This window comes from Salvelinus sp. IW2-2015, linkage group LG22, assembly GCF_002910315.2.
Source record: "Salvelinus sp. IW2-2015 linkage group LG22, ASM291031v2, whole genome shotgun sequence".
NCBI classification, from domain to species: domain Eukaryota; kingdom Metazoa; phylum Chordata; class Actinopteri; order Salmoniformes; family Salmonidae; genus Salvelinus; species Salvelinus sp. IW2-2015.
Window position 1 is genome coordinate 19,457,339 of NC_036862.1, and position 13,112 is coordinate 19,470,450.

The 13,112-nt window shown below is 48.1% G+C and overlaps 1 protein-coding gene across 1 annotated transcript in view; it reads right to left on the bottom strand.

Annotated features, from left to right (window-relative positions):
- Positions 1-13,112, bottom strand: part of LOC111949813 (stAR-related lipid transfer protein 13) — a 108,891-nt gene that overhangs the window by 4,713 nt on the left and 91,066 nt on the right. Inside the window, 7 exon segments of the mRNA XM_070433862.1 lie at positions 870-1,040; positions 1,496-2,931; positions 5,498-5,500; positions 5,605-5,677; positions 7,674-7,755; positions 9,607-9,644; positions 9,646-9,676. Of these exon segments, the coding sequence (XP_070289963.1) occupies positions 870-1,040; positions 1,496-2,931; positions 5,498-5,500; positions 5,605-5,677; positions 7,674-7,755; positions 9,607-9,644; positions 9,646-9,676 (1,834 nt within the window).

Consider the following 13,112-nt stretch of genomic DNA (forward strand, 5'->3'; position numbering starts at 1 on the left):
AAAGAGAGAATGAAGAGGAGAGGAGGCGGGAGGAGGAGAGATGAGAGAAGGGAGATGATGGGGGATTGGTTGGGCGAGGGAGGGAGGGAGATCAGAGAGAGATGCGGAGCAGGAAGAGGAGAGAGAGGGAGAGGATGGCGGAGAGGAGGAAGGGAGGAGAGGGAGAGGATGGTGGGGAGGAGGAAAGTGAGAGAGAGCGAGAGATGATGAGGATCGGAGAGAGAAGACGGAGAGATGGCGGGGAGAGGAGGGAGAGGAGAGGAGGAGAGGAGGCGGGGGAGGACAGGAAGGAGAGAGAGGGAAGGTCGCAAGGGAAGGAAGAAGGAGAGAGAAGGGTTGAGATGAGGGAAGAAGGACCGGAAGAAGCGGGAGAGGAGGCGGGGAAGGACAAGACAGGAGAGAGAGGGAGATGGAGCTGTGACGAGTGGGTGTCTCAGCTGCATGGGGGATTCTGTTAATCTCGGTGGGTTGGGAGGGAGGTAACTCGCTGTATTCAGGGGAGACAGGGAAAAGGTTAATGCTTCATTTGGCAACCCTCGGCTGATTGGACTCTTGGCTGCTGTGTCATATTGTCTCAATTACCCCATGTATCCTCTGCCGTGTTAGTAACTCTGTTCATTCATGATCCCAGAGCATGCAGAGGAAGTATCAAACAGTACGGCCTCGACACACACACAGGATGAGTCCCATGTCTACCCACACACAGGATGAGTCCCATGTCTACCCACTCACAGGGTGAGTCCCATGTCTACACACACACAGGATGAGTCCCATGTCTACCCACACACAGGGTGGGTCCCATGTCTACACTCACACAGGAATAGGGTGCATCCTTGACAAGCTTAGCTTGAATGATTGATAGTACTCACCAGGTCCATCCGTGTTTGTTGGACATGGAGTATTTCTCCATGATGGCAGTGAGGCGGAGGAGAGAGAACTTCTGCAGCAGGCTGAGCTGGCCTGCTGATTGGTTGGTGATCTGGAGCGAGGCCACTGAGTGGCTGAGCCGGTTGGACATCTGGAAGCTGGGCCATCGCAGACTAATGCCAGAGAGAGAGTGGACAACAGTTAGTATACGTTCCAAATTGCACCTTATTCCCTATATAGTGCACTACTTTTGACCAGATCCACATAGGACAATATGCAGGGAAAAGGTGCACTATGTAGTGAATAGAGTGCCATTTGGGATGCAAGCTTGGACAATGATGTCAACTTGAAGATTTGTTAATGTATCAAACTACTGAAACTGGCCACAAATCATTCATTTACATTTTACATTTACATTTAAGTCATTTAGCAGACGCTCTTATCCAGAGCGACTTACAAATTGGAAAGTTCATACATATTCATCCTAGACTTCACCTCTAAAAGGCGGACGTTTTGAGTATTATTAAGTATTTAGCACTGTCAGTATGGAAATAACGACAGGATAAGGATTTCTACAAGGAACTAAACACTGAGATGTTAATAATAATTTGAGGACTATGATTCTTACCGGTTGGGTCTGGTTAGTGATGCTCCCACCCCTGAGTCCCTCCTCTCTCTGTGTCCTGTACAGTGAGTCTCAATGAGGGACACGCCGTCTCTGTCCCCGTCACTGGATGTGCTCTGTCCCTCCAGAACAGACGTCCCCTCAAAGTCCAGCGTGATCTGGCTGGATGACTTCAGACCTGCAGGCTGGATCCCMTGTCCATCCAGGCCTGCAGAGGGCAGCATGTTCTTGGACCAGTGGTCCACTATCTGCTGCAGGCCRTTGACGTGCTGCAGGATGTCATCCAGGTGGGGGAACAGGTCTTCCTTCTCCAGGTCCAGCARGTCTCCAGTAGAGGCATAGAGGTGAGACCCAGGGACGTTGTCGTACACACTGATCCTACTGCCCCGTGGGCAGAACTGGGTGAGCCGGCGGTGGTGGAACTCCCTCGGGTTAGAGGTAGGGTGGGGGTTGGACTGGGGCTCCAGGGGGTTGACRTGGTCGCTGTGCCAGGGGACAGAGGCCCCCAGGGTGGGGGAGAGGCTCTCTATGGACAGGGCCTTGGGGAAGGTGCCAGGCTTGTGGTCTTTGGGGATGTGGACCACCAGGTCCTCGTAGGAGCGGAACTCGTTACGCTGATTGTGTTCGGYCACGCCCCTCTTCCCCTGGGCCACGCCACTGATCCGCTGCAGGCTGGAGAACACGGCCAAGTCCTCCAGATACATGCCACTGCGCTTGGCGTCGGACCGGTCCGTCCGCTGGGAGTGGGGCTTCCTCTCCTTCAGACTGGGGGATGAGACAGTGCTGCCGCTGGAGTGGCTGCCCTCGCTGCTGGAGGGGCACTGGGGGGTTAGCCCTAGGATTGGTCCCCCAGTGGGTACCTCCGCCCCCGACCCGTCCCCACTGGTGATCTCCACGCAGCGCAGCGTCTTCAGGGCCTGCGGCTCTGTCTGCAATACCGGAGCGCTGATCACCAGCTTCTTGCAATGCCCCCTCCCCAGCGTGCCCCGGGAACGTAGTGTCTCCATGCGGTGCAGGAAGTCCTTGGCTCGGGTCCGTCCGACGCGGCCGTTTTTGGCGGGCAGCGAGCCGTAGTAGGGGAGGTGCTTAGGGAGGTGTGGTAGGGTAAGGGAGGTGGAGTCAGGTTCAGGCATCGCTGCAGAGTCGTAGTAGTTCCGGTTAGAGYAGTCTGAGTCCTCTGTGCTCACAGCCTGGTGGCCACTCCAYCCACTGCTCTCACTGTGGAGAGATGAGACCTCTGGTTCGCTGAGGTCAGTTAGAACACTCTCGCTACTGGTGGTGGTCTGTAGGCCCCGCCCCTCCCCCTCCCTGGGACTCTGCCCCTCCCCCTTTAGTCTGGACCAGCGGCGGCTCGTACACTCAAACTTCCATCTGTCACTGATGGCAAACAGGTCCTCCTCATCAGAGTCTTCACTCTGAATACACAGGAAGACAACACAAAATCAATTATCAACTCATGATCACCTAGTCAGGTAGAAATCTAAACCTGTTAACAGTTACATAAACACACTCATCCRAGTCTTCCCTCTGGACACACAGGAAGGGAGAAGACACATAGCRCTRYCAGKACACTGKTATCAACACATGGTAACAAGATACAATCCGACTGATTGGTTGTAGTTATAAGCTGATGGGACAGCTGTRTCTAGATATTTTGATTGTGAGATCTGAGAGGGTGTGACATCACAGCCTGTCTGTATCTGTTCCAGGAAGGAGAGGCAAATGTCATCTGCGTTTTTTCCCAAACAGTAAAAAACGGAGCCAGAGGATGTGTCTGTTCAGTTATAATCACATTACAGTTCTATATCGATCACATAATCATGACGATATAACAGCCGTTATCTGGTTCTACAACCATAAATAAACCAACAGGAAACATCCTGAAGCCTAGAGGGGCTTCCCTCCACACTGAAGGAACAGGTGATGGGTACGTCCCAAATGGCACCCTATGCCTTATAGTACACTTCTTTTGATCAGGGTAGTACATCCTTTAGGGAATACAACAATGGACAGATCTCACATATCACAGGATCTGAGTTAGAGGGATGGAAGGATAGATGGATGGAAGGATAGATGGATGGAAGGATAAGGATATAGGATGGAAGCTAACGGATGAAGGATAGAAGGATGGAAGGATAAGGATGAAGTAAGATGGAAGGATAGAGATGAAGATAGAGATGAAGATAGAGATGAAGGATAGATGATGGAAGATAGAGGATGAGAGTAGAGGATGGAAGGATAGAGATGAAGATAGAGATGGAATATAAGGATGAAGGATAGAGGATGAAATAGCTGGGAGAAATAGAGCATGAAGATAGAGGTCTAAAGAGAGTAGTATTTGTTAGGCAATATCTTCAGTATTTATACCATAATACCTTAGAAAGATTACATAATTCCTTGCATTGACTAACAGCTTTATACACTTATCACTGCGCAACTGAACAGGATCATAGATCATAATATAGAATACTATAACAATAATTAAAACTCTACTTACCTTTTTCTAGGAAGGTTGACGTCTAGTCATAGAGCACACTTTCAAGTGTTGAGTCGTCTGGAGAAAAAAGCCAAATGGATGCAAACAATAATATTATCAGAGTCATCCTTCTGTATGAGAAAAGTCACCAGGATAGACACACAGCGATTCGATCTGTTCTCCACCAGAGAGCTAAATGACTTGGCTGACGAACTACACACCAGGACAGTCCAACCTATCATGCCTCTAACTGTGCTAATAGCTTAATGGACAGATGCTCTGGCTCTCTCGCTCTCTATCTTCGCCTGCTGTCTGCTTCTGGCCTCTCTCATCCTGACAGGGACCTAATTGGTGAAGACTGCTGAGTCCTGAGGCTGAGGGTAAGCCTGCTGTGGTAATCATTAGTCTATTCGCTGCGTTCACAAAATTCTCCAGCAACACCTAACGGACTAGTCTATCTGTCCTCATCCACAACAGACTTCTTGTTCGTGCTCCCTCTAGTCACTCTCTCCTTCGATCCAGTAGAGTCATAAACACAAAGGAATAAGTCGTGTATATTCCTGGGCTAACCAGCTCTAAATAACTCCATAACTGTTAAAGTTGGTTCAATTCAATCTCACCACAAGTTGCTAATGTTAACAATGGAACTTACAATATACCTCAACTAAACAGTAGGAGAATATAAGGCGTTGACATGTGGAATGGAGTCTGGACAAGTTCATGAGAATAGGGAGAGTAGGGCCGATTTGGGACAGCCTCAGTGCTAATTGGAGTAGGGAGATATGCCTTGGCAATGCTAGCGCGTGAGAGTAAGGGAGTAGACTGTGGGACAGCTAGCTGGCTGAGATGTAGGGGTAGGCCTTTGGACACTCAGCTGGCTGAGAGTAGGGAGTAGAGCGGCATTGTGGACAGCTAGCTTGGGCTGAAGTAGGGAGTAGCCTTTGACAGCTGAGTCTCTGAATAGGAGAGTAATCCTTTGACAGCTTGTGCGTGATATATGGTGTTAGTGCCATGTGGACAGCTTGCTGGCTGAAGTCAGGGATCGGGCCTGTGGACAGCTAGCTGGGCTGATAGTAGGGTAAGGTCTGTTGGCACAGCTAGCGCTGAGAAAGGCAGTAGGTGCTCAGGGTAGCGGGGAGGCGGGGCACGTATCCGTGGGGCGCTTCGGACCAGTCTTGCTGCTAGAGTAGGAGAGGGCGCGGGCGTAGAGAGTAGAGCGTACACGGCGGGGCAAGCTCTGCGCGGGGCCCGGTGGAGTGCGATAGGTTGTGAGGACCTGTGATCGCTCTGAAGGTGTCGGCATAACAACCCCGATTTCGTTCAAGTCCAAGCCAGTGATTCATGAAGGCCAACCACTGGCGGATGTTGCTTCATGCATTAGAGCCGGAGGGACTCCTAAAGGAGGTATCCACTATCCGAATATACAGCGCAAGGGTAGCAAGATCTATGCAGAGGTGCGCACCACCGCTGCGCAGACAGAAACCTGGCTTACACCATCCGGCGGGTGGAGGTTATCACGTTGATCTTACCTGCTGCTGACACATGGGATCTCATTACACAACACATAATCACACCATCTTGAGTCGCACACCACTAAAACTCTCAACCGCACCAGTCTGCTATCCACAATACTCACACTCGACAGTAGGGCCTGTGGACAGCTGGCTGGCTGAGAGTAGGGCGAGTAGGGCCTCTGGACAGCTAGCTGGCTGAGAGTAGGAGTAGGCCTGTGGACAGCTTGCTGGTGAGAGTAGGGAGTAGGCCTTTGGGACAGCTAGCTGGCTGAGAGTATGGAGTAGGAGCTGTGGGACAGCTAGCTGAGAGTAGGAGTAGGGGCCTGTGGGACAGCTAGCTGGCTGAGAGTAGGGAGTAGGAGCCTGTGACAGCTAGCTGGCTGAGAGTAGGCAGACTCTATTGTAGAGGTAAATAAGGCAGAGACACTGCAGGCCAACAAGCTGCCCTGCTTAAAAGCAACAACGACAACAACCAACTACAACTACAACTACAACTACACGAGAGGAAACATGACAACACATTCCTAACCAATCCCACGGAAAAAGGACAAAAATGGTGCTCGATGGAAGATTTGTGTGGTGTGATAGTCGTACGTTTTACCACTCCAGATACTGTCCCATGCAGGGTTTATGTGGATTCAGTGACAGTGAAAAGCCGAAGATGTGCATGTCAATTAAGGCAGGCCTCCACATCCTCTCTGGTTCAGAGGGGTTGGTTAAATGAAGACACATTTCAGTTGAATGCATTCGTTGTAAACTCTTACTATGTATCCCCTTTCCTTCCCTTTCAGACGTAGCAGAGTTAGACAAGGCTAGCCTCCTCCTGCTGCTGAGCCAACATGATACAGATAGGCTGGAGGTCGTGTCCCAAATGGTACCCTTTTCCTATATAGTACATTACTTTGACAAGGGCCCATAGAGCTCTGTTAAACGTATGGCACTATAGGGAATAGGTTGCCATTTCAGGTTAGTTCCCATGGCCCTTACAGAAGCTGTTGGAGCGTGTAGAGCCTAGAGTGTTGAGGGCCCCTAACTCCTAAAGACTAAAAAGCTTTGACTATAGAGCATAATAGAGCCTGAATAACCAGGGATCAAAGAGAAAACAGCAGTGGAGAGCGTGACATACTGTATCTATCTGTTCCTCTCAGCTCCATGGTCAGTGTGAAGGCAGGAAGTGTTACTCTGCTCACCACACAGTGACAGGCAGACAGCATGTTTACCAGTCTCCCCTGGCTCCAGGTGACCATAAAGAAGAGTCAGGGATGGTGTATGGGGGTGACAGTCACAGGGAGACAGTCACAGGGAGGTGGGAGCTGGGAGGCATTGTCTCCAGGGCTAGTTTGGAATGTAGATGAGTTGCTTAAGTGTTGTTTAACGTCACAGTGTGTTAGGTTGTGAAGGCAGCCCTTCCCTCCTCCTACCTTGGCTTCATCCCAAATAGCACCCTATTCTCTTTATAGCACACTATTTCAACAAATTCCTATGGGCCCTGGACAAAAGTAGTGCACTATATAAGGAATAGGGTGYCATTTCRGACGCAGCCCTTCTCTCTGCTGACAGTCTCTTGGGAAAGTTTCCATAGCAATATAGGGCAACATGGGGAACGAAAGGGCTGTTTTGAACCCAATCAGAGACAGTTAATGTCTTGGCATAGCAGAGGGGAAACAATGATGAGGTTGAGCTTGACTACTAGTCTTGCCAGACAGAAGCAGGTTAAAATGGGCACAGAGGGGTACACAACAAAGCAGTTAGCCAGACAAACAACCAGAAATGACTTGATTTTCTGGTTCATGAGTCAATTAGACAATGCYCATTTCAATTTTTATCTTACCATAAAAGAAAAAGTTATTTCACTATATTTAAGTTAGCTGGCTAACGCATWGATCTTACTYTGCAGTATACCCCTCTGGTCTGCCAGGTTGGCTAATCTGTTGTGTTGTTGTTCTTTTCTGTGACGTCTGTCTAGTAAAGGACTCCTAGATGCGTGACGTGCTTGTTGTTCACAGTGATTATCGCTCTGTCAGTTTAAGCGATATAGATCCATTTCACTTCCCTGAGGCTCAAACACTCAGCTCTCTCTGGTGTTACCTTACTGACTGACATACAATCTCACACATTCAACGTCAACTGAATGACACTGCAATCGGTATGGAGGCAGTATGGAAAATCCAACCAGGTTTAATCCACTCACCTGCAGAGAGGTTCCACCAGGTCGTTGTCCAGAAAGTCATGGTCTTTCTTCACAGGAGAGATGTCGATKGGGAACTGAGAGTCTGAGGAGGATGAAACAGATTAACAGATTAAACGCTGCTCTCAGATTAAAGATAAAAACAGTTCTCCTCGGTAGTTATCTAGCTCCTTAATAGGGCAGCTAGGCTGGAAACACGTGGCACTTTTTAACTCAGGAAGTTAAACAGAAGAGCTCTGAGAAGGAAAGCACATTGTTTCCAGAGAGCTATCCAGGAGTGGGAGAGGGAGGGAGAGAGAGAGAGAGAGAGAGAGAGAGAGAGAGAGAGAGAGAGAGAGAGAGAGAGAGAGAGAGAGAGAGAGAGAGAGAGATGGTAATGAAGAGAGACAGGGCTTGCCCAAATAACGGCGCTGAGACATTGAGCAGTAGCAGCAGCATTACGTCTGTCTCTGGGTATTGGCCTCCTGTTATGTAACACACAGTTGCGTCCTAAATGGCACCTCATTGCCCACGTAGTGTACTACTTTTGACCAGGGCCCATAGTCCACTATGTAGGCAATAGGGTGCCATTTGGGACGCAGTCACAGATTCACTCCAGACCCTCCATATTACATTCCACTGCATTCATGTGGTACCATTAACTGTTTTATGAAAGCAACGTAGCATGGTCTGTCACATAAGGAGAAACACAGATATCAGAATACACTCAGACAGATCTGGGTGCTGGGAGCCGCAGCCGGCAGGAATTGTGAAATGGTTTCAAAATGCAGTTATTTTATACTCAATATTCATGTCTACTCATCAGTGTCTACCTCAATGCAAAAGCTTCACCTGAATTGAAACATTACAGTCTTGGAGAACGTTGTTTTGGTGAGCAGGCTGTATGGAGCTGAATACAGCTGAATACAGGGGGACAACATGTGGATAGCAGTGGAGACTGAAGCTCCTTCTTTCCATACACACTGATCCAATCGCAGTAGTGGTGAGGAGAGCTGGCTGCTTCTAAACCATGATGATAMAACTTTTTCTCATGACCTCTTTGTTTTAGTGTGCTGGACATGTTTGGGTTGTAAATCTAGCCAGGAACTATCCAGACCAAARCCCAGGCCAGTCTTTCTCTTTCTCTCTTTCTGCAGTCCCCCTGTCTCTCTGTCACTTTTCTCTCTTTCCTCCCTCCCTCCATGAGAGGAGAGGACATGAGGGGAGAGGACATGAGGGGAGAGGACATGAGAGGAAAGGAGAAAACTTAAGAGGAGAGGACATCAGAGGATAGGAGGGGAGAGGACATGAGAGGAGTGGACATAAGAGGAGAGAACATGAGCGGAGAGGAGAGGACATAAGAGGAGAGGACATGAGAGGAGAGGATATGACATGAGACGAGAGGACATGAGAGGAGAGGACATGAGAGGACAGGGGACAGGGGACAGGGGACAGGGGACAGGGTTGGGTTGGGCAGGGCAATGTAAGAGGAAGCCAGACTATGCCAGATAATATCCCTCCTCATATAGAAACTCTACATCAAAGTTAAAATCAACAGTGGCTCATTTCACAACAGAGGTTACGTTTCAAAATAAAACTGCCGTTTTTGTTTTATAGTTGGTCTATTATGACTTTATTACTTTATTATAATGTGTCTCTTATGATCAAGCCATTCTCTCCCACAATAATACATGACTGGAGAGGGGAGCTGACAGACAGCTGTGTGTGTGTGTGTGTGTGTGTGGTGTGGTGTGTGTTGTGTGTGTGTGTGTGTGTGTGTGTGGTGTGTGTGTGTGTGTGTGTGTGTGTGTGTGTGTGTGTGTGTGTGTGTGTGTGTGTGTGTGTGTGTGTGTGTGTGTGTGTGTGTACGTGTGTACGTGTGTGTACGTGTGTGTGCGCGCAAACCAGTGCCAGTGTGCACTTGTTATGTGTGTTATTGGCTGATTGAGTTAACTACCTTCAAAGAGCTGAGCGTATTGGGGAATCCTGCCGCTCTAACCAATCACACGCCTCCTTCGCTTCGAGTTCTGAAACAGAAGAAGAAAACATGTCTTGTCAGTCAGAATAACAAATAAACAGTATGTCCAACACGAGTGGTGGGTAGGGGTATTCACTGTTTCACTGAACAATTTAACTTTTATGTTTTATCATTATGGGAGAAAATCCATCCATTTGTCAAAATGTTTTTTTTGTCACAACAACAAAAATACAGCCTGTCGAATGCCTTATGATGAGTTGGACTAAAACCACATCAGAACACAACATCACCACTCACCAGGAGGTTGTTCTCTTGGAAGAACAAAAAACAGAAGCAGAGTTGAGATTGAAACCATATAGCTGTTAGATAGTATGCAAGATAAGCATTTCACTGCACTGATGTGACAATAAAACTTCAACTCAACTAGTACTAAGGTCATACATAGTGGTCCCTCAGGTAGACCGACATAAAACCTTATATGACTATCTGAGGTCTGGTCTCTAAGCTTCTAACTCTTCTAGCTTGGATTTAGGGCTATAACCTGACCACAGAGCTCTGAGAGGCGACATAAATACAAGTCAGGTACACCGGTGACAGCAGAGGATCGGACAGGAAGACATGGGATATATATTTCTAAAACTGCACCTTAAAAGTCATATCTATCATTTTATCGGTCAACACTGCATTTTTGTTGTGTGTGTTTTTATCTCAGTTTTACAAAATATTTGACTTGTCAAACGAAGAATCTACAATCATGCTAAATATAGGTATCATAGCAAAGCATAGCCAGCAGATCAAACTGTCCTGGACTGACGGTCTTATGTTCTCTAGATACACTATACAAAAGTATGTGGACACCAATTCAAATTAGTAGATTCGGCATTTCAGCCACACCCATTGCTGACAGTCTATACAACTGGCACACAGCCATGCAATCTCCAAGACAAACATTGGCAGTAGATGGCCTTACTGAAGAGCTCAGTGACTTTCAACGTGCACTGTCATAGGATGCCACCTTTCCAACAAGTCAGTTGGTGCCAATTTCTGCCTGAGAGCTGTCCCCGGTCCAACTGTAAATGCTGTTATTTGTTGAAATGTTAGGGAGCAAAAGGCTCAACCGCGAAGTGGTAGCCAACAAGCTCACAGAACAGGACCGCAGTGTATGAAGCAGTAGCGTGTAAAAAACGCCTGTCCTCGGTTGCACACTCACTACCAAGTTCCAAACTGCCTCTAGAAGCAACTGCAGCACAATAACTTTTTGTCGGAGCTTTATAAAATGGGTTCCATGCCCGAGCAGCGTCACAACAAGCGTAGATCACCATGCACAATGCCAAGCATCGGCTGGAGTGGTGTAAAGCTCGTCACCATTGAACTCTGGAGCAGTGGAAACGCGTTCTCTGGAGTGATGAATCACGCTTSACCATCTGGCAGACCTGACGGACGAATCTGGGTTTGGCGGATGCCAGGGGAACGCTACCTGTCCGAATGCATAGTGCCAACTGCAAAGTTTGGTGGAGGAGCAATCATAGCCTGGGGCTGTTTTTCATGGTTCGGGCTAGGCCCCTTAGTTCCGTAGCGTTCCAGTGTACGCTACAGCATACAATGACATTCTAGACGATTCAGTGCTTCCAACTTTGTGGCAGCAGTTCGGGGAAGGCCCTTCTTGTTTCAGCATGACAATGTTTAATTTAAGTATCCAGCCAGCCTCCTGACAGAGCAGCTGTCCTGTAATAGAGCAGCTGTCCTGTAATAACCCTAACCATGTCCCCTACAGGTGACCCCTAGTGGTGACCCCTGTTGTGGGGTCATGACCTGACCCTGCTGACACCTGAGGGGTGACGTCCCTTCTCTGGTTCCAAACTCTTGACTCACAGGACAAGAAGCAGACAGACCTCTCACGTCTAACTAACAGAACAGACCCCTCTCTCTCCTCTCTCACTCCACCCTCTCCTCGCTCACTCTCACTCCTGTCAATCCTCCCTCACTCTCACTTCTCTCTCACTCTCACTCCTCTCTCTCCTCTATCACTCCTCAACTTACACACCAAACCCCTCTCACTTCTCAGCCAACACACCACTCTCACTACAGAATCGATAGGCTACTATAGCAAAAATGGAGAAAGAAGATGACCTAGTAAAATTCAAAAACATTTTCCAATTCTCTCCCATCTACAATGAATGAAAATATTCTCACCTACCCGGGACTGGCACTACAGATAGGTCTGTTATAGAAGTCTATTCAGATCCCAAACCTGTCCTCCTGTTCCAATATGATCCCAACTCCACAGTGAAGCTGCTACAATAGCCTAGTGCAGTGAAGCAGTATACTCCAGGCAAGCTGGTGTGTAGACTGACTAGCTAGTGTTAATATCACAGCAGATCAACACAATAGGAACATCCTCCAGCCCATATCCCTCGACAGTCACCTCAACAATATGTCTAGTGTGAATAAAGAGGACAGAGGACCACTACACTCAAAAGAGGTATCCCAGCATGTCTGTTCCCGCCCCTGTCTTTGTCTGATGCTCCGTGACGCACTAGTCATTTATCACAGTTCATCCCACCTGGGTCTCCATATAGAACTGTCTGTGACAGAGATAACCTTTCACTGTAACTTCATCTGTCCTGTCTCTACCCCACCTTTCTCCAGACCCCGGTCTGTGGCTATACTGTACCCCACCCCCTCTCTCCAAMACAGTGACCATCTTCTCTGTGACTCACCTGTGTTGTGTCTAACCTGTATCATTACAGCGCTGTGTCCACATGTCAATGACTAGGGACTTTGGTCCATAGACCGACAAGTCTGACCACCAATTGAATAAATATTAACAGTTCCCAGAGGGAGAGGGTATGTACCAAATGCCACCCTATTCCCTATATATTAGAACACTTTYGACCAGAGCTCTATGATTCCATATAGATCTGGTCAAAAGTAGTGCACTATTAAGGGTTTAGGGTACTATTTGGGAACGTGGAGAGTGTCCTTGGATGACAACGTCCATGTTTACCTCTACACCCACGTCAGATCCCGGTTTACTCCAACGGCCTCCATAACAGGATCACATCACAGGTTGAGTCAACATGGGAAATCTCCCATAGATAACTGACACTAACCTGGCCAACTAGACAGTTCTTAGTGGAATTAAGTATCCGCGTGCTCAACTCTATCTCAGTACAAGTCTTTGAGTGCAGTGTTGTAAGGACACATGATAGAAAAAGGAAAACCTCCGGTCACTGTACATTGTATTGAGTACAGTAGAGTTCAGGTCTTCCTCTCTCTTCTGACTAGCCTGTCCTGCCAGTTGTACATTGTATTGAGTACAGTAGAGTTCAGGTCTTCCTCTCTCTTCTGACTAGCCTGTCCTGCCAGTTGGACATTGTATTGAGTACAGTAGAGTTCAGGTCTTCCTCTCTCTTCCGACTAGCCTGTCCTGCCAGTTGGACATTGTATTGAGTACAGTAGAGTTCAGGTCTTCCTCTCTCTTC